The sequence below is a fragment of the Ostrea edulis genome, chromosome 5 (assembly GCF_947568905.1).
Source record: "Ostrea edulis chromosome 5, xbOstEdul1.1, whole genome shotgun sequence".
NCBI classification, from domain to species: Eukaryota; Metazoa; Mollusca; class Bivalvia; order Ostreida; family Ostreidae; genus Ostrea; species Ostrea edulis.
Genome location: NC_079168.1, coordinates 32,334,596 through 32,356,866, shown reverse-complemented (window position 1 = coordinate 32,356,866; position 22,271 = coordinate 32,334,596). Strand labels below are relative to the sequence as shown.

The 22,271-nt window shown below is 35.2% G+C and overlaps 1 protein-coding gene across 1 annotated transcript; it reads right to left on the bottom strand.

Annotated features, from left to right (window-relative positions):
• Positions 1 to 777: 777 nt before the first annotated feature.
• On the bottom strand, positions 778 to 20,842 carry LOC125649287 (polypeptide N-acetylgalactosaminyltransferase 2-like). The gene is made up of 14 exons (XM_048876725.2): positions 20,512 to 20,842; positions 18,377 to 18,522; positions 17,613 to 17,711; positions 12,827 to 12,897; positions 11,893 to 11,958; positions 7,350 to 7,471; positions 6,181 to 6,268; positions 5,934 to 6,003; positions 5,348 to 5,451; positions 4,481 to 4,604; positions 3,789 to 3,881; positions 3,385 to 3,598; positions 1,860 to 1,976; positions 778 to 1,527 (listed from the first exon to the last, which is right to left on the bottom strand). The coding sequence occupies exons 1-14, from the start codon at positions 20,656 to 20,658 to the stop codon at positions 1,378 to 1,380; spliced, it is 1,611 nt and encodes a 536-aa protein (XP_048732682.2). The 5' UTR covers positions 20,659 to 20,842; the 3' UTR covers positions 778 to 1,377.
• Positions 20,843 to 22,271: the final 1,429 nt, after the last annotated feature.

Below are 22,271 nucleotides of genomic sequence, written 5' to 3'. Positions count from 1 at the left end.
ACGGATGTTTGTGTTAGAGGGTCAAAATGATATAAAAGGTGGATACTTATATATTGTAACTGATTTGAAAGACATGCTATCTTTAACAACTGTGATAATTTTATCTGATGGGAATCTAAAGCCTAAACTGATTTTAAAGTTCTCTTCGTATTCCATGAAAATTTAATTTGTATTATTAATCTGTGATTTGATTCTTTATTAAACACTTTTGTGATGTCTCTCAGTCTGTAAGCTACGACTGCTGTTCCTTCCTACTTGCTGAACAAAGTCTAAAAGCTGTGATTGACAGATGTGTCCATTATGTGTGGGATATTTTCCTACAACTCACAGTATAAAGCAGTGAGGTGAGAGAGGAAACTAGCACCAAGTTTTAATTCAAGCTTTTGGGATTGAACTTGGATTTGAACATACGTGTATTTTATAGTGATACAGAATTTACATTGGAATTCACTACAATATATTACACAAATATGAACAAGTAATTACATGAATAATACACATAAATAAAGGTCATAAAATACACCAATATGCTTACTGGAATACTTAAAAAATAAATTTCATTTTTGAAAAATGCATGAGAGTATGAACTGCATTACTTTATAACAGCATACTTCATGAAGTGCATTATTTCAAAATTGAAATTTATTTCTTTTATTTACAATCTGTAAAATTAAATCCTCGCTGAAAATTCTGCATATACGGTAGAACAAGTACTTTTGATAAAAAGTACAAACATTTAATGATGAAGTATCTAATTGGCATCACAAGAAAGACAACTTTAGTGTTTAAACCATCTATTGTATTTCAGGAAAAACAGTGACATCATCAATATCAACATGTAAAGCTGTGTTATTGACAGTACAGTGTAATTCTCACAATTGATCTATCCATGTTTAGAATCCAAACTTTCATCCAATGAACTAAGACAATGTTGTTGCCATCTTTATCACCCCTCCCCCCCCCCCCCCAATCAATTTCCCCCATTTAGATACACACTTCAGACAACATTTAACAGTATGGTAGGGAGTGGTTTATTTGCTTCAAGTGAGTGAATGTTAAACTTTCTCAAGCTAATAAACTTCTTCTTCCTCTTTGATAATAACCAGAAACCAGAAATATACAAATGGGGAGGGGGGGGGGGGGGGGGGGGTAAGCCTTCCATGGTGTTGAGATGTTAACTCATGTATGTGTGCATTGGTTGGTACTATGTCCTGGCATTCCCAAACCACCTCACACAATCTATGGCTGTATGCTGTATTGAAATCCCAGTCATCATATCAGTCATCACATCAGTCATCATATCAGTCATCACAACAGTCATCACATCAGTCATCACACCAGTCATCACACCAGTCATCACATCAGTCATCACAACAGTCACACACTGTCAGAGTTTGGTAGACTCCATTGCTGAGAGTTGAGGAAATCTTCACACTCAGACAACACGAGCCCGATCTCTGCCTTGTGGCTGTCTATACATTGTTTAGAGGCCTCATGAACGATCAAGTTATCCTGCCTAAACCATATCTACATTTTTAAAAATCAAAAAATTCTCATTAGATACATGAACTAAGTCAGCATATAGAATTTACCTTCACCAGGAAATGAAAAACCATGTCAATATTGTATGCATTTAACACACCTGTGTAAATATTAAACACATTAGTGAAAAATCATGTGAATACTGGTGTAATAAAATCCATACACATGTGTGTACGAATTCTACACACTTGTGAAAACTTATGTCAATATTGCATGTATTCAACACACCTGCATATATGTACAAATTGACACATCTGCATATACGATATCAACATAATCATGAAAAATCATGTTGATATTGTACAAATTGAACACACCTGAGAGCTAGCATTGTTACAATACTGCATAAGGACATAGCCATGCGTTTCTTTAATGTCTGCCGTTAAACACATCCCATAGTTTTTTATTATGCCTTTCTTCTTCCAAGTCCATTCCTGTAAATATCAATTACATCTTCATTATTTTCAAAAACTGATTTGCAGTTTTTATCTGACGTATGCACACTCACAGAATAAAGAATAATTCACATTATTTATCATATCCTGAAATTCAAATCACTGAGAGAAAGTAGAAATATCAGGAACAGTGTTTTAAAACTTCCATATCTAAATGACATACATGTAGGTGTGAAATTATTTATTTGTGAAATTAAACATTAAGGTAGCTCCACTCTCATGTGACCTTTTAATGGTTCAAAGTAGAAAGACTATTAATTTTCATTTAATCTAGTTTAATTCAATTAATAACCAATTAAAATATATATAATGCCACCTTTTTAAAGATGTCGGACATTCATAAACAGAAGTAATTTCCTTAAACAACATAACAAAAATACTAAAAGCTTATTATCAATACGACAAACTTTTAATTTCAACATTTTCAAAAATCTGCTACTTTATAAATATATGTAAATCGATGGTGGATATCTGGGAAATCATTGTATAATAGACATACAGTTGAGAAAATACCAGCACAGGAGTTATTGCCCTTGACAACATTTTTTCAATATATAAAATTAATTGCAGAAAATATAAACTTTTTCAATATCAAAGAGTTTACCAAATTTTCTATAATCCCCTCCCCCAATATACATGTACATGTATATATATTGATCAAGTGCAAAGTTTGATTAAGTAAAGATTTTGCAAAATCCTAGGATGTACGTCATACATGTATGGGGAGAATTAAGATACATGTACATGTACCCTTAACTTACCTAGACATTTTAATATCAATGCTTTCTTTTAAAATAGTCAACTAAATACTTATTCCAAATTTGATATACATGTAGATATTTTTCCATTTACGATAAGCTACACTGAATAATTTAAGTTGATTTCAGTCTCCATTGTATAAAGAACTGACAAGTAGAAAGCACTTTGTGCAGATTTTGTCTAAAAATCCATCTGCAACTAAATATAGTCCCTTCCAAGAGCAGGCTTAACCCACTAACCATAGTTAATTAGAAGGCCATGTATCTAACACTACTACATCCCCCCTCCTGAATGAGAGAGAGAGAGAGAGAGTCTTGACTCTCCTGGAGTGCCAGTGTCTGTGGGGTGAGGTTCTGGAGACACTTATTCTCACCTACCATAGAGTACTTGTGTCCCAACATGGGCACCAAATAACAGATAATTACATGTAATGATTCGGAATTTACAATGGTGAGGATTTTTATTGTGCCAGTGTTCACTGTGGCAGTGTTTACTTACGATTTTTAAATTGTTATCTAATTTAATGACTCTGGCGTGGCAAGGCCAGGCATCGAACCCGGGTCCTCCTGCTTACTGATTACCATGTGCTGTGATGTGTGGAGGTCTGATGAATGAAATGCCTTCATACCTGGGAATTTTTCTCCTCTGAACATGGACTGAGACTGGCCATGACCGGGACATGTCCCAGGGCAATGTCCATACACATGCCTGGTTCCTGTTTTATCCTCCCGTACACAAAGTCATCGTAAGACAGAGGTTTCAGCTGAGGGAAGACATTGTCCAGAAACCACTTAAACGACTGACATTTCAACTGACTCCGCAGCTTCCTACGTTCAGCCACACTAAAAATTCAAAACGATTCAGAGATGTAATTTTGCGAAACAAGAGATAAAATTGCTGAATCTGTGCTCATGAAATTGACTATACTTAAAGGCTAACACTGTCCTGAGTTTGCCCCCCCCCCCCCCCCCAAAATTAAGTGACGTGTGAATTTTTAGGGATACTACAATGCTCTGGAACACTTCTAAATACCTGCCATGTGAGGTCATTCTAGCAGACGGACGTTTGGCGTAGAAATATCTTTTGTACCCGTCTAGCCACACCTCTGCAACTCGCCTAAGCTCTCTGTCAGAAAAGAAGAAAAATGCTGTATGGGCAAGAAAATGTTCAGGGTTGAAAAACCATTTTTTTGAATAGACAACAAGCAAGAATTGATTTCTTTAAGAAAAGAAAATCAATCAATGTATATACTTTCAGTTTCTGGGGTTTTTGTCACCCCCCCCCCCCCCCCCACTTCCCTTCCATTTCAGTTTGTTGCTATATTTTTAGCTGATTGTAACAAATGAGAAGTACATCTCAATTTAAAGATATCTCAGTTTAAACGTATATCAATTCAAAGGTATCTCAGTTCAAAGGAATCTCAAGTAAAGTATCTTACTGAAACTGGACTGGCTGTTTTATACTTGACCTTGTTAATGAAAGGGAATCTCTGTTTTGATAACCGACCTTGTTACTGAGAGAATCTGTTTTGATAACCGACCTTGTTACAGAGAGAATCTGTTTTGATAACTGACCTTGTTACAGAGAGAATCTCTGTTTTAATAACCAACCTTGTTACTGAGAGAGAGTCTCTGTTTTAATAATTGACCTTGTTACTGAGAGAGAGAATCTGTTTTGATAATTGACCTTGTTACTGAGAGGGTGTGGCTGTTTTGATAACTGACCTTGTTAATGAGAGGGAGTTGCTGTTCTGTGCTGAATCAGTCTTCCGTTTCTTTATGATACCCACATGACTGCAGGGTATGATCTCGACAGTCCCACCACACATCCAAGATTTCAAGGACAGCTCTGAAAATTTAAAACCTGTTTTATTCAAATGCAAATAAAGAGCACTCCTGTTAGAATGGGCAGATTTTCCTTCTGATAGTGTGCAACCATATTACATTTTATCTCATCTAAATTTTTTAAACTGAAATTTGAAAAACATTTTCTTATATCCATGCAACGAAGGATTACCGAGTACGAAATTGACTTAGGTTTTCAAGCAACATTAACAAATCTAAAGGTTCAGGAGTTTCATTAGCGAGTCACATTTCAGCATCTTCATTCTCTAAAGCAGATGAAACTGTCATAAAGTCTGTGTACACACAATATCGCATCCTCTAAACTACAGAAAATATACTGTAAATCACATTTTATTCGAGGACTTTTTTACACGCAATTTTAAGAGACAAGCCATTCGCAAAAAATTTGTTCTCATGAATAAACTCTTACCGGTACATATAAAAGACTTGAACAATTAAAAATGATCCGTTGAAGTTATGTCTCATGAATAAATACATTATTGTATCCACGCGGAAATAAAATCTCACAAAATAAAAGTGATATACAGTGATTCACTCCAAAGAAGTGGCCTCTCCAGAATCACAGAGAGCATGCGACACAGGGTCAATATGTCTAATACCACAAGCCCTCCGGGCATCTGGGTCTCTATTATACAGATCAAGGTTACCTTGATGTTTGGGGGGTGGGGGGTGGGGCTGTGGCTGGTACTGCAAAGCCAGTACACTTTCTTTATAAGTACTTCGTACCTAATCCCACATTTGCACTCTCTTCCAGACCGGGGTCAATTTTACCCAGTTTGATGAAGCTCTTCCTGTCAACAGCGACTACTGTCCCATCTATGACAGGTGTTCTAATGAATAAACACAAAATAAATATCAAAATCATATCTCGTTCCAGTTGTATGACGGGTGTTCTAAAAAATAAACACAAAATAAAAAGTCGTAATGTTCATCCGTCTACTGTCCCGACTATGACAGGTGTTCTAATGAATAAACACAAAATAAATATCAAAATCATATCTCATTCTAGTCGCAATGTACATCCTGATCAATTACACGTTTGAAGGTGTGAAATTTCCTATTTCAAGAACTTCCCCATCAATATAAAATCAATCTTAATCAATACAACTAATTCAAACAATCAATCAACACATTAAAAAAATCAATACAATTAATAAATACAAACAATGATTAATATGGTTCGGAAAGCAGAATGCAAATTTAAGGAGATCAGTTTCAGGCTGCAGAATGTAAATTTAAGGAAATCAGTTTCAGAATGCAGAATGTAAATTTAAGGAGATCAGTTTCAGGCTGTAGGCTGTAAAATACTCACACAATGGATTCTGCTAGATTTGACTTTGATGATAACTGCTGCCATTTCACAGATAAACTCCAATCAAAAACTAGAATATCCAAGTCATCACATTTTCATTACAAAACATAAATCTATTCAAATACACATGTTTATTTTAACAATGTATGATCCTGCCTCATTTAATCTAACAATTGTCTTGATAAAATTTATTTTCCACTGTTATTGTGAGGGTGTTTAATTCTGACACATGCTCTCTATTTCTTACTTGCTCTTTGTTTGGTTTCAGTGGATTCCAACCCAAATGTTTCAGGATTGATGGAGTCTACCACTGGACTGACAATAACTGCAGGCTTCTGAAGAAATTTTAAAAACAAACTTACATATTTTCTTCTCATACAAAACCCAATGTCCTACTTCAGAGAAAAATCTAGGCATTTGATTGGAGGACAAGCCAGGAATATGAATAAATAGGTTACAAAATGAGGTTGATAGATCTATATTCTTAACTGCCTCATAAAATAAACATTATAAACATCACTCTGCAGAAGGACATATTCGTTATATGGATTCTTGGCAGGGTATATGGACTCACATTCCCTGCAATCTAATTAAAAGCAGACTTCTTAGATCTGCGCCACATACTCTGCGTAAGTAGTCTGATTTTAATTATATTGACTTTATATTCCCCCTCACCTAACTGTTCGGGAGAATATAAACTTTGACTGGGAATGTGAGTCCATATACCCTGACAAGAATCTGTATAACTAATAATATCAACATTTCCTACATTTTTGCCTTTCATGCAGCTCTAACAAACATCATGAAGCCCTCAAGTACCATGCTCCCTCGATATATTGCCCCCCCCCCCCCTTACTGCCTGAAAATCCAAATTAAGAACAGATTTCTCCCCAAGTTAACACCCCCATTATAATGCTAATCCCACATAATGCCATATGCCACTGATTTTCACAAACAAATGATCAAATTTTATAGGGTGTACCCTTAGTTAATAATAATGCCAATTACCCAACACCCATCAATAATCAACCCGTACTTTGAGAGCAGTGTGGTGAGATGTGACAGTCTGGACAAGGTATTTAGGTTTTCTGGTTAATTACAAATAATTGCTGAATGAAACTCAAGATTATATCAATGTTTATACAGAATGGAACCCAAATAAATTTACAGAATAGAAATTTTTTTGATCGTTCAGTAAATCATTCGTAACGGTGAATTCATTATATTGCCACCCCACTTTATTGCCAAAATTGGTCTTCAACAAAAGTTGGCAATATATCGAGGGAGCACTGTATTTTCAAAAAATGAAATTTATCTTTTAAACGTGTCTGCAATTAAATCAAAATACAAACGTATCAATATTGTTTTTAATATCTAAACAATTTTCTGCAAAATTATATTTGAGAGAACTCAGACCACATGGATTCTGTCCAGCAGGGGTTCCAGCCATCCTGGAATTACTTCCCCTACTCCACTCATCAGGACCAGCACATCCCCATCAGCTTTATCAGCTCCCCATAAAAGGTGTTCCACCGACCCTAATAAAACAAGTATTAAATTCTGTGAAAGGTGTCCCCTAACAGACCAAAATCCACAGCTCATGACAACAAGAGGCCCATGGGCCACAATGCTCACCTAAGTCATCTTCAACTGTTGTGTTTTTTAAGATTTTATTTTTATCAATCTTTATTCCCATGCAGAATTTTGACCCCATATTGTAGCCCTAAGCTAGCCTTAAAGGATTAAAACATCATGGTATGATATGAAAGACCTCACCAAAAGAAATCTAAATACAAAATACAAAAGCCGTATCTTAAATAGCTCAGGAGATATTGAGTAAGTCAGATTTTTATCAAAAGTAAGTCAAACTTCCAGGTCAAGGTCACAAGATCAAACATCGAAGTATTTCAAGGTCTTGCCATAAAGAATCTATAATATACAAAATATACAAGCTTTCCCTTATATAGTTCAGGAGATACTGATTAGGTCAGGTTTTTAAAAGAAAGTATGTCAAGGTCACAAGATCAAATACGATTATATCACAAGGCCCTCTTGTCATAAAGAATCTATATACAAAATATGAAAGCCTTACCTTGAATAGTTCTGAATATATCTAACAGGTTATGTAATTATGTGGTTCTTGAGAAGAAGGTTTTTAAATGACACAGCCTATAGTTGCATTTTCGTGATTATCTCCCCTTTGAAAGGGGTATGGCCCTTCATTTGATTTTGAACAAACTTGAATCCCCTTTTCCCAAGGATGATTTGTACCATGTTTGATTGAAATTGGCACACTTGGTCCTGGAGAAGTTGGAAATGTGAAAAGTTTACGGACAGACAAAATGTGATCAGAATAGCTCACTGAGCTTGGGTGAATAAAAAAAACTTGTTTGGTCTCTGTAATGAAAAGTTGTGTACCCTCTAAATGAACAATCTAATGTCACAGTCTTGTATAATCATAACGAGAGGGCAATAGGCCACAACACTCACCTGAGTCACCATGGCCTTGCTTGTCTACAGAATTTTTTTTACCCTCAATCCCATTACAAATTTTGACCCCATATCATGAACAAAACCTAGCCCCAGTGGTACTTTAATGTCAAACTTTGATCCCGTATTGTGGCACCATACTACACCCCCATATAAACATATATACATTGTGGAAAGGGGAAAAAAGGTACATAGCATACAATTAAAAGTTGGGAAATATCATATTTTATTATTTGTAATTGAAAGTTTATCTTTAAATTTCTTTTTTAAAACTACCGTTGGTAGAAACTGCGAACACAAGTTCTGCCTATATGTTGTTACAAGGTGAAGGTCAGTTGGTACGAGTATGTATTGAATTTGAGAGCAGAACGGAAAGCATATGTCGTAGGCCTATATGTAACAGTGCGTAGCTTCGATAGAACCATTTTCTCGCAGTTTATCTACGTCCTTGTCCAAGTGCTTATTTGAAAAAGTACAGGGACAAATTCTACTTGTTTTTTATGACAAACTCGTTGTGCTGACAAAAAATATTCATGTCTTGTCCCTCATACCTTCCTTCGAAAATTGAAAAAAAACACAATCCAAATCCTCTCTACTGACAGCAAGTACACCCTTAAACGGCACAAAACATCCTAATGCAGTGTTATTTGCAAGCCGTTAATGTGATAATTGGTTTTTTTGGCAATTAAATCTAATCTGTTTATGAAATGGCCAACAACTGTTTTCAAATCTTCTCGCTCGAGGTCGCATATGACGTCACAGAAAATGGCGCATAAAATATCAAAGAAAATATGCATATCGGAAAATTTGAATTTCATCGCTTTCAAACTCGAAAACTACGCAAACTGTTTCTTATAAAACACATGTAAAGTAGTTTTAGGCATGAAATGAATTAATTTTGCTGAAAAAATTAATAAGTTTAGAAACATGCGATGTGTCCTTTAATCTGTAGTACCTGAGGATGCTTACTTATCATGATTAACCATTCACCTGCTGGTCATGAGAGTTTTAAAAATTTCCTCATATACTGCACATGTAAAAATATTATTCCCTATTGTGGCCCTACCCTACCCTCTAAGGCTATGATTTTAAGATGCTTGAATATAAATATGACTAACCATGGCCTTGATCTCCAGATGAAGATTTATAAATATGTTTCTGATATATCCACTACGTAAAACTTTTATCCCCTATTGTAGCCTCATCCTACCTCTGACATTCATGGTTTGTACAATTTGAATTTACTCTCATTACAGAATCTTTCACATAAGTTTTGTCTTTTCTGGTCCAATGGTTCTTGAGAAGATTTTTAAATGACCCCTAAATTTTCACTATTTTTGAATTATCTCTCCTTAAAAGATGGTTTAGCTTTCCTTTTGAACAAACTTAAATCCCCTTTACCCAAAGAAGCTTTGTGGGAAGTTTGGTTGGAAATGGTCCAATGGTTCTGAAGAAGTTGAAAATGTTAAAAGTTTACAGATGGATATTATGTGTAATGTGATCAGAAAAGCTCACTTAGACTTTCATATCAGGTAAGCTAAAAAAAAAAAAACCAAACATTTTTCATAATCAACTCGGTAAATAATTTGGAACTTACACAATCTACTCAGTAAATTATTGGGAACTTAACACAATAAAAGGAACAAAGAGAGCTAAACAGAGGTTCAATCAACCTTAGAAGTTTTGTTAAAATAAAGTCAGCCATGATGAAAGAGAAATTTAATCTGTATCTACTCATTAGATGACCACAAAACAAATTTCAGTTTCTTAAAAAAGTTAAAATATAGGCTCATTCTACAGCTAGTTATAGACACACACACACACACCTCTGCTGATGTCTGGTTCCAAAGGGATAGTCAGTTTCAGCACAAGTTTACAAAATGCAATAACGTTAATTTCACAGTATGTACCATTCTACTGTTCACATTGACATCATACTGTCAGCACATATAACAACAAAAGTTATAACAAAAATATATTTTGAATAATGAACAAGAGACCCAAGGGCCACATCACTCACCTGAGTTACCTTGGCCCATATCTGAAGACTTTCCATATATATTTGCATGTAAAACCTTAGTCCGTAATGTGGCCCCAACCTACCCCTAGAGGCCATGATTTTTACAAACTTCAATCTGCACTATGTCAGGAAGCTTTCATGTAAATCTCAGCTCCTCTGGCCCATTGGTTCTTGAGAGGATGATTTTTAAAGGTTTTTTTCTATTTATTCCCAATTTCCCATGTAAAACTTTGATCCCCTATTGTGGCCCCAACCTACCCCCGGGGGCCATGATTTAAACACTCTTGAATCTGCACTATGTCAGGAAGCTTTCATGTAAATTTAAGCTCTTCTGGCTCATTGGTTCTTGAGAAGATGATTTTTAAAGATTTTCCCTATATATTTCTATGTAAAACTTTGATCCCCTATTGTGGCCCCAATTTACCCCCGGGGGCCATGATTTTTACAAACTTGAATCTGCACTTCGTCGGGAAGCTTTCATGTAAATCTCAGCTCCTCTGGCCCATTGGTTCTTGAGAGGATGATTTTTAAAGGTTTTTTTCTATTTATTCCCAATTTCCCATGTAAAACTTTGATCCCCTATTGTGGCCCCAACCTACCCCCGGGGGCCATGATTTAAACACTCTTGAATCTGCACTATGTCAGGAAGCTTTCATGTAAATTTAAGCTCTTCTGGCTCATTGGTTCTTGAGAAGATGATTTTTAAAGATTTTCCCTATATATTTCTATGTAAAACTTTGATCCCCTATTGTGGCCCCAATTTACCCCCGGGGGCCATGATTTGAACAAACTTGAATCTGCACTTCGTCGGGAAGCTTTCATGTAAATCTCAGCTCTTCTGGCTCATTGGTTCTTGAGAAGAAGATTTTAAAGATTTTCCCTATATATTTGTATGTAAAACTTTGATTCCCTATTGTGGCCCCACACTACCTCCAGGGGCCATGATTTGAACAAACTTGAATCTGCACTATGTCAGGAAGCTTTCATGTAAATCTCAGCTCTTCTGGCTCATTGGTTCTGGAGAAGATGATTTTTTAAAAGATTTTTCCTATATATTTGTATGTAAAACTTTGATCACCTATTGTGGCCTTAACCTACCCCCGGGGGACATGATTTGAACAAACTTGAATTTCCACTATGTCAGGAAGCTTTCATGAAAATTTCATCTCCTCTGGCTCCGTGGTTCTTGAGAAGAAGATTTTTAAATGACCCCACCCTATTTTTGCATTTTTGTAATTATCTTCCCTTTGAAGGGGACATGGCCCTTCATTTGAAAAACTTGAAAGCCCTTTACCCAAGGATGCTTTTGGCCAAGTGTGGTTATAATTGGCCCAGTGGTTCTTGAGAAGAAGATGAAAATGTGAAAAGTTTACAACGCCAACAGACAAATTTTGATCAGATAAGCTCACTTAAGCCTTTGGCTCATTTATTGGTGAGCTAATAATATACCTTTGGAATCTGTCTGTTTGTAGTAGTACAATTTCGGAATCACTGAGAGAGCTTTCCAATACAAGTCTACAAGTCAAAAATATGTTTCATTTTTTAAATCCAAATCACATGTACAATTATATGATAAATAACTGATATCTGATGTTGATAAAACAATCTAGATTGTAAACTATACATAATGTATATGTATACCAAATAAAACATCTGATGGAAGATGACACATTAGGAACACACAAAATGTCTGATGGAAGATGACACACTAGGAACACACAAAACGTCTGATGGAAGATCACACATTAGAACAAACAAAACATCTGACGGAAGATCCCACATTAGAACAAACAAAACATCTGATGGAAGATCCCACATTAGAACAAACAAAACATCTGATGGAAGATCCCACACTAGGAGCAAAGAAAATATCTGATGGAAGATCCCACATTAGGAACACACAAAACATCTGATGGAAGATGACACATTAGGAACAAACAAAATGTCTGATGGAAGATGACACATTAGGAACAAACAAAATGTCTGATGGAAGATCCCACATTAGGAAAAGACAAAACATCTGATTGAAGATCCCACATTAGGAACAAACAAAACATCTGATGGAAGATGACACATTAGGAACAAACAAAACATCTGATGGAAGATCCCACATTAGGAACAAACAAAACATCTGATTGAAGATCCCACATTAGGAACAAACAAAACATCTGATTGAAGATCCCACATTAGGAACAAACAAAACATCTGATGGAAGATCCCACATTAGGAACAAACAAAACATCTGATGGAAGATCCCACATTAGGAACAAACAAAACATCTGATTGAAGATCCCACATTAGGAACAAACAAAACATCTGATGGAAAATCCCACATTAGGAACAAACAAAGCATCTGATGGAAGATGACACATTAGCAACACACCTGTTTTACTGCCGCTGTCATCCACTAGAATTATTTCCTGTAGTAGACTCGGTGGAGAACATCGCAAAATACTGTGATAAAAAGAAAAATCTTAAATAAATCATCATAAAAAATTTATAAAATGTAAGTAATCCGTGTAATAAGTAACTTAATTACAACAGATCGTCTTGTTCTAGGAGAACAGTTTTGTACAATGCAATTTAAGTTTTATACAGCGCACTCTGTTTAATTTTTGTACAATGCACTGTTTAATTTTTATTCAGTGCACTGTTTAATTTTTGTAGTGAACTCTGTTTAATTTTTGTACAATGCACTGTTTAATTTTTATACAGTGCACTCTGTTTAATTTTTGTACAATGCACTTTAAGTTTTATACAGTGCATTCTGTTTATTTTTTGTACAGTGCACTCTGTTTAATTTTTGTACAATGCACTCTGTTTAAATTTTGTACAATGCACTCTGTTTATTTTTTGTACAATGCACTTTGTTTAATTTTTGTACAATGCACTTTGTTTAATTTTTATACAATGCACTTTGCGCTAGCATCAAATAGTTCGTAAACCGTTTACGTATTACATGTAGAAATGCATAGTTTCTGTAAAATTTACTTTTCCACCGTCGGTCAACTGAGTATGTACTTTGAAAAATGACCAAAATATCGCTAGAATTACAATCTAATATCAACAGTGATATTTCACACTATTCAGAAATTCCTACACGCAGAGAATTTACAGTACAGGTCAAAAACACGGGCCCCGCGGACTGAAAGTGAGCCTACAAAAAAGTCGATGTCTTTGAAATTGCGGTTTCTGCGTATTCTATAGCATTTGCGTGGACCTTTCAAATCCAAAGATGCATATATGTACACGCGTGCCCACAATCAGGAAAATGATAGTAGCGTCAACTGATTTTGTGTTAGCGTCAAATTGAAGCAAACCAAAAATATCGTGAATCGTCACATTTAATGCTGAATAAATCAAATATTGATGAAAAACCCAAGAATTTTGTTATTTCAAGAAAATTTGTCATAAGTTTGAAAATCAAACCATACGCCATAGAATTTCAGGGTTTTTAAATACACATATCTCCGTGGGCCGCGACCAAGTTCTTAAGCAGCAAGCGTCAGCTGATTGACAGATAGAGCACGTGTACCTCGTGTGTAGCAAGAGAAATTAGAAAATCGGTACATGCAATGAATAAAATGTCAATTTAGTTTTCCTTTGTTAAATAGAGAGATTGAATTATTTTATTGACATTTAGATTCATAATCATGGTGAAAAAACTTTCCATTTAAAACAATACATATTTCCCCGTGGGTCGCAGCCAAGTTCTTAAATGATTTTATTGCCTTTTAGAGTCATAATGGTGAAATAACTTTCCATAATATCTTATTAATTACTATTCAATTAGACTTTTACATTACTAATTGTGTAGAATCAATCACACTCACATTCTACATGCACTTCTCTGTCGATCCACGTAAACCTTCATTATCTATACACGAAGTTGAACCCATTATTTTTTTATAAGTTAAAACGCTCAATAAAAAAAGAGCGAATGAAAAAAAAAAATGCATTTCTTGATATTCTGTTCATCATGTTGAATGATATGAAAAAGTTATGTAGCTGTATGTATCATTTACTGAAAGTTTTGTTTTACTATAAAGTCATTCACTTATCACATCTTAAAATACAAATTGGATTCTTTCTACGAATGAAAAAGATGAAAATATTATTGTCGCAGTCAACAATTTATGCCAAGACGAGGTCTTTCATGCAAATACCATCAAGAAGTAGCTTCACAAAAAAAGGTACAAGAATATCGTTAAATCATACACCTGGACAAAGACCATATAAAGGCGTTTAACCTGGCCAAAGAGACCATAATTTCATTATAACTGGCCAAACCAGTTGTGGAAAGACAAATTAATATGATTAAACCCTTCAGAGCGTTTCACGGTTTGCTTTATAATTTTTCATGGAAATCTGAAAGAACCAAATTGACACAATCCGACTAAAGTACATACCTATATCATATATATAATATAGGTCTGTACTTTAGTCAGACTGATATACTGTCCTATATATTTTTAATATAATATAGGTATGTACTTTAGTCAGATTGATATACCTTTATCTTTTTAATATAATATAGGTCTGTACTTTAGTCAGATTGATATACCTTTATCTTTTTAATATAATATAGGTCTGTACTTTAGTCAGATTGCAATTAATGCTTCACATAACATTCGTTTTTCAAAAGGTGTGACTCTATCTAAACAATGTATTTCATCAAGCCCCTTCCATGTGTTCAGATCCAAATCCGATCATAAAAATCAAATAGATTTATTTCTTTAGGTAATTGATAAAAAGAATCAAAACTTTATGTTATAAGATTTAACAAATATCATGCCATTAAGAAGCACAATTGTGCATGCATCGCACACATACGTGGTGTGCATAATGATGATAATAATAATTATTAAAAATGACTAACATCTTCCAATCCCAAACCCCCATATCATTTTAGATCATAATGAAATATTGTTCTGTTTTGATCTAACCTTCAAGTAGACATTTTGTCAATACCATTTGCTCCAAATCATGATTAAGAGTCTACAAAGGTGATATATTTGGATATGTTTCCAATGATTTAATTTTTTGTACAGTGCACTCTGTTTAATTTTTGTACAGTGCACTCTGTTTAATCTTTGTACAGTGCACTCTATTTAATTTCTATACAATGCACTCTGTTTAATTTTTGTACAATGCACTGTTTAATTTTTTGTACAGTGCACTCTGTTTAATTTTTGTACAATGCACTCTTTTTATTTTTTGTACAGTGCACTCAGTTTAATTTTTATACAATGCACTCTATTTAATTTTTATACAATGCACTCGGTTTAATTCTTATACAATGCACTCTGTTTAATTTATGTACAGTGCACTCAGTTTAATTTTTGTACAGTGCACTCAGTTTAATTTTTATACAATGCACTATGTTTAATTTTTATACAGTGCGCTCTATTTAATTTTTATACAATGCACTCTGTTTAATTTTTGTACAGTGCACTCTGTTTAATCTTTGTACAGTGCACTCTATTTAATTTTTATACAATGCACTCTGTTTAATTTTTGTACAGTGCACTCAGTTTAATTTTTGTACAGTGCACTCTATTTAATCTCTGTGATGGATCAGGCAGGTTGTTGGATTGCATTGAGTAAAAAATTTGGTAGAAGATAAATGGGAATGAAAATTTGGGTTGGAATACATCATGAAACCAAACCGACATTCATAGACTTTTAACGCTCTGTCCAATCCTCTTCTGTATTGAATAAAGTATTCCAAAAACAATAGACAAAGCGTGAAACCGATCATACAGGTATTTAATTAGACAACAGACAAAATGTGAAACTGAACATACAGGTATTTAATTAGACAATAGACAAAACGTGAAACTGATCATACAGGTATTTAATTAGACAAAACGTGAAACAGATCATACAGGTATTTAATTAGACAAAACGTGAAACAGATCATACAGGTATTTAATTAGACAACAGACAAAATGTGAAACTGAACATACAGGTATTTAATTAGACAATAGACAAAACGTGAAACTGATCATACAGGTATTTAATTAGACAAAACGTGAAACAGATCATACAGGTATTTAATTAGACAAAGCGTGAAACAGATCATACAGGTATTTAATTAGACAACAGACAAAATGTGAAACTGAACATACAGGTATTTAATTAGACAATAGACAAAACGTGAAACTGATCATACCGGTATTTAATTAGACAATAGACAAAATGTGAAACAGATCATACCGGTATTTAATTAGACAAAGTGTGAAACAGATCATACAGGTATTTAATTAGACAATAGACAAAGCGTGAAACTGATCATACAGGTATTTAATTAGACAAATAGACAAAACGTGAAACAGATCATACAGGTATTAAAATTAGACAAAGCGTGAAACTGATCATACAGGTATTTAATTAGACAAAGCGTGAAACAGATCATACAGGTATTTATTAATAATTAGACAAAGCGTGAAAGTGATCATACGGGTATTTAATTAGACAAATAGACAAAGCGTGAAAGTGATCATACAGGTATTTAATTAGACAATAGACAAAGCGTGAAACTGATCATACAGGTATTTAATCAGACAATAGACAAAGCGTGAAATGTATCATACAGGTATTTAATTAGACAATAACCCGTGTACAAAACTTTTTTTTTTTTTTAGAACTAACCTGTGTACAAAACTTATTTATATATTAACCATATTCTGGACCATGGCCACTTGTAACACATTTGTTTCTACGGAAATAATTTAGTTCAGAAATGTTGTAGAATAACTATCTTAAACCTGTGTTCATTCTTCAGTATTTTCAGTGAAAAAATAGTCACTATGTCCCTAACCAAAAGATAAATATTCCAAGTGAAAAACACTGTTAAAATCTGTGCCATGTTGGATACAGATGAAGTTCATTATTAGCGCATGCCTAATATAGCCTGGTTCTAAAGTCGCGAATAGTGAGATTCATTAACAGCAGTGTCTGATTGACTTCGACGAAACAAGACCCAGAATTAAAACAGGAAATATTACAGTCAGAATTTTACTTTCACCAGTTAACAATCAGAATTAGATTGTTAGAGAGCTAACAGATTTTTTCAAGTCACACTAACTAGTGGGTGACTTTGTGCCTTAGTCACTGAGTACAATCTGTGCACAGAATAAAGTATAATTTCTGAAGCTTACAAATACCTCATGACCATTCGGAGTACAACAGAAGGGCTCTCATTCTGCAGAACGATGATGATGGAGGCAGATGGTAGATTTCTAGTTTTCATAACATACCTACAACTGAACAGATTACACAGCAAAATAAAATCAAGTACACAAGATGCCCATGGGCTACATCGCTCACCTTGGTCCATATTTAAAGATTTTGATCCCTATTGTGGCCCCCCCCCCCCCCCCCAGGGGCCATGATTTTTACAAACTTGAATCCGCACTATGTCGGGAACTTTTCATGTAAATGTAAACTTCTTTGGCCCAGTGATTCTCGATTGGATTTTTTGTTTGTGGACGTATTTAAATAAGGTATGTAACTCCTGTGGATATCTGATGATAAATGAGAGACGTGTGCCACCCAGGGTTACTATGATACTGAAATACTGTGTATGTGCCACTCATAACTACAATTTGATGTCTTAAATTTTCTAATGTCTTCAACATTTTGGGGAAACGAAGGGCAGATAATTGCATTCTAATCCCAAGCATTAAAAAATTAGGGTTGGGGATCGAAACAGAGTAGGTTGCGAAATCAGAACCATACAATGATTTATTTTATGCCAAATTAACAGAGGTGAACTAACACATATTGCCTAATGGTTACACATAAACCCGTTTGATATTCTCTGAACCTACCTGGTGTGGTATACCCAGTAATATGCTAATAATTCACAATAGTTATGACTGTAACAAACTTGCTGGAATAAAATACAGTTTATTGAAGTAATCCGAACCTTTGGGGTCTCTGATCCGGGAGGGACCTGTTCCATGGAATGCGAAAGCTCCTGTTAATGTTGTACCTGTACTTTCCATTTCCTTCATCTGGAAAACTCCGAAGATAAGTGTCCGGATTGAAATTCCTCAAGGGGATCGTATGAATCTGAAAGGAGCCAAATCTATGTGTATACTTCAGAAATGTTATTCATCATTTGCTTATTTTTTACATGTAACAGGGAGAAAATGCAACAGACCGGGATTCGAACTCGGGCCCCCTGAATCTCTAGTCAGGTACTCTACCAACTGAGCTATCTGGCCACCAGCGATTGAACCCGGCTGACCTCTACAGACAGCTAATCGACTGTAGTATAGGAGAGGAGAAAATCTTAGGCTGTACCGGAAATCAAACCCAGGCCCCCAGCCGCCCCCTGCATTTCTAGTCAGGTGCTCTAACCACTGAGCTATGCAGGACGATATCCACGGTCCGTATAACCCTAACTACTACTGTACTGATACAGAGAGCACGGATCACAATACTGCTCAGTTTCCATTCTCAAAGTCATCAAAACAGCATAGATCCAGAATTATGATATCATAGACATGACATTTTGTCACTATTTTCAGTATTTTTTCAAGCAGTTTTTCTTACAGAAAATATGAAGCTCATGCAGGCCTGGACAAACTTTTGAATCATACTGAAGATTATCTTCCCAGTTGTAATAAACGAAATTAGAAAATTTAAAACTGGACAGGAAAATCAAACCCGGAACCCCTGCATTGCTATTTAGGTACTCTAACCACTGTCAGTTGTCCAGGCCAATATCTACAGTCCATATATATAGCCCTTACTACTACAGCAGTAATGAGCATACCTATGTGATGGATTCTGATTTCCAAAGTTGCTCTGTTTCTTGAAAGAAAAATTTTATTCATAAAAATCAAGTTTTTCACAAAAGTGTGGGAGCTGGTCCTCGTAGGCATAAAGAGCAATGTTCCAAACGTATCTTAGAATATCTTCACACCATTTACAAATTGAAGTTGGACGGTATCAGGGTATCCCAGCACACGTGCAGTTTTGTTCAAAATGTGATTTAAATGAGATAGATGAAATTCATTTTCTTTTTAAATGCACCAACTTGAAGCTTAAAAATGCGAGAGATATTTTCTTAAAATGTATCTCAGAATTATGCATCAACTTCCCTAACCTTGATTACAATGAGAAGCTTGTATGGCTATTTACAAATGAAAATGAGTCAATCTTAAGAATACTAAGTCAATTTATATCAAAACACTGTAGATGACTGAATAATTTTGTATTGAACTGGTACTCCTTATTCAATATGATAGTGTTTATGTTGCTTGTCTACATTGGACATGAGGAGAAATGCTGCCTTCTATGCAAGTTATATTATATTTGACAAGGATTATGCATTTTCTAATGCACCGTCCCTTGATGTCTCCAGTTGACTGGCAACCTATACATTCTTGTTCAATAATTTATTTTCATGTACTCCAACATTTTAACATATTTTCCCCCATTCTCCATTTCATATGATAATGTATTATTGAATTGCTGATATACATTAGATATGAGGAGGAATGCTGTCAGAATAGTTGCACTTACTGAGACATGCATATCCTAAAGCTCTTTTGTAGATTGGGAATATAATTATGTCATATTTCCTGGTGTAAGGGAGATAATTCAAATTACTCATCAACTTTGCCTCACCTACAATATAGACTATGGAGTATTTTTTGTATGTTCTGCGTATTGTTAAATTATGGATGTCACTTTTCTTGCACTCATGTATGTTTACAAATCATGCTCATTTTTTTTTATCTATATGTATGCTATGCCCCCATTGGGACCATCTTTTCTATCTTGATCTACAGGTTTGTGGGGTGGGGGTGCTAACTGTTATCATAAATATGTTGATGATCTAGTACAGCATAGCCTAGGGTGCATATATTAGTGCATATCTAATTAAAATCGATCACTTAGAGCAACATATCAATATATCGTGGAGCATAAAAGATCCCATTTTAATTAGATAATCATAATAGATTGCATCATATTCATATAGATCTAATATAAATAAGGACGAGTTAAGTAAATTTGGGGTTAGCTAGCTGCAAATTAAAAAAAAAATACCTCTCCAAAATTATCGACTTCCGTAATGATGTGTAATCCAGCCCCTGCATCAAATACATTGTACAGAATACCGCTGAGCAGGTAAAATCCACAGGTAAATACAACAGAGATGCCCAGAAAAAATAACAGCCGACGAACTTTGCGCATTATTTCCTTCTTGTCATTCTTGGTTTATGGGGCGTCTTTTGAATTTAAGATAAACATGATAACAATGGTTTCAGGTTTCACTATTCGCGGCATTGCGACTTCGCAACGTGTACGATGTGTCAACATCACAAGGAATCCTCAGACCGCATCGTCAGTGGCTGGAAATCCAAGAGATGTTCCGAAATGAGCAATCTAGTCTGGTCCCCTTCCCATAAATTCCGTTCGCGCACTCCCTAGATTGAGCTTATCCTGGTACCCGAGGGCTTCCGAGCTTAGAGAGTTAGTCTGGTCCCCTTCCCGTCAAGGTCAAGGTTTTAGAAACGGTTCCTAAATTATCGTGATTGTATTATTTTAATTCAGGTAACTTACTCCCCCCCCCAAACAACCCAGAAAATGTTTTGGAAAACTATAGCTGACGTGCGTGTTTGCTAAATTGATTCACCAAATATGTTGGCATACCATCACACACGCGCACTCAGGACACTTGATCCTGGTTCCAGTTTCGATTTCTAAAGGGTGGACAGATATTTTTAGCTTTGTTAATTTGAGCATACTGCTTTCACAATTGGAAATTTAATTTAATTTTCATTCATATGTCGATTCCCGTATTTTTAAAGTAGCAATATTTCATTATTACTTCCATATGGTGTTTATGTCTCTCAATTGTTTCGATGCGCAAGAGCTTGTTCTGCGTATGATCAGTTTGTAAATTGAGGCAGGCTACTGACAAACAAGTTGATGGTGTAGGGGTTTCAATATTCTCATTTAAAGTCAACATTTCGCAAACTCTATGGTCGATTGTTATAACAATTTAGTTTGCCAATACAACCTATCATTGGGTCAAATGCTGTCTGACGTGTTTCATACCGATTGTTAGGCTGTTCTTCCAATTGGCACACTGATTTTGACTACGGATAACTCCATTTACCTGATCAAGATATAGGACTCACGCCGGGTGTGACCGGTCGACAGGGGATGCTTACTCCTCCTATGCACATGATCCCACTGTTTGCCCAACTCTCTGATTGATCATAGCTGCAATCATCTTCGCTAGCCAAGGGAACATCGTATATCGTCACCCTTGGCTAGCGAAGATGAGCTGCAATAATGTAGCCTTCTCCGATTCCCCCCCCCCCCGAAAACGTCAGAATAAAAAAAATCGAATAGGGCTACATTATTGCAGCTAGATTTACCACTGTTTGTTATCTTCACCTTTCTATAAAGTACGTTGGTTTCTGTAGTCTTTTTTAATTGTGTGATAAATATAATTGTTAAATTTATCATCTAGGCCTATCATATATTCCATTCCTATAGTTTTAAACCTTGGGCCAGATTGACTGGGACCGGATTAACTAGGTAGTAACCACAAAGGAATGGGTTTTGGGACCGAAGCGACCTATAACCCCATTAAAAAAAAGCGGAGCTCAAACCCACGGCCTTCCCAACGCTTTTATATAATCATTGATTCAATTAAATGCAACAAATTATCAGAATTAATGCATTGTAATAGCTGGTACAGAAACGTCTTATGACAGGTTTCATTTTAAAGGTCACCTTTAGAGGTTCCTTAATTACTATTGACGAAACGTCTTGGTGTCGAAACGTATCGGTGC

Excerpts from the sequence above, each read along its gene's own strand:
- LOC125649287 (XM_048876725.2), bottom strand. The coding sequence starts at position 20,658 with ATGCGCAAAGTTCGTCGGCTGTTATTTTTTCTGGGCATCTCTGTTGTA. Across the intron at positions 17,712-18,376 it reads CCGGATCAGAGACCCCAAAG|TTGTAGGTATGTTATGAAAA; the intron begins GTTCGGATTACT and ends TAATCTGTTCAG. Across the intron at positions 4,605-5,347 it reads GAGTGCAAATGTGGGATTAG|AGCTGTCCTTGAAATCTTGG; the intron begins GTACGAAGTACT and ends TTAAATTTTCAG.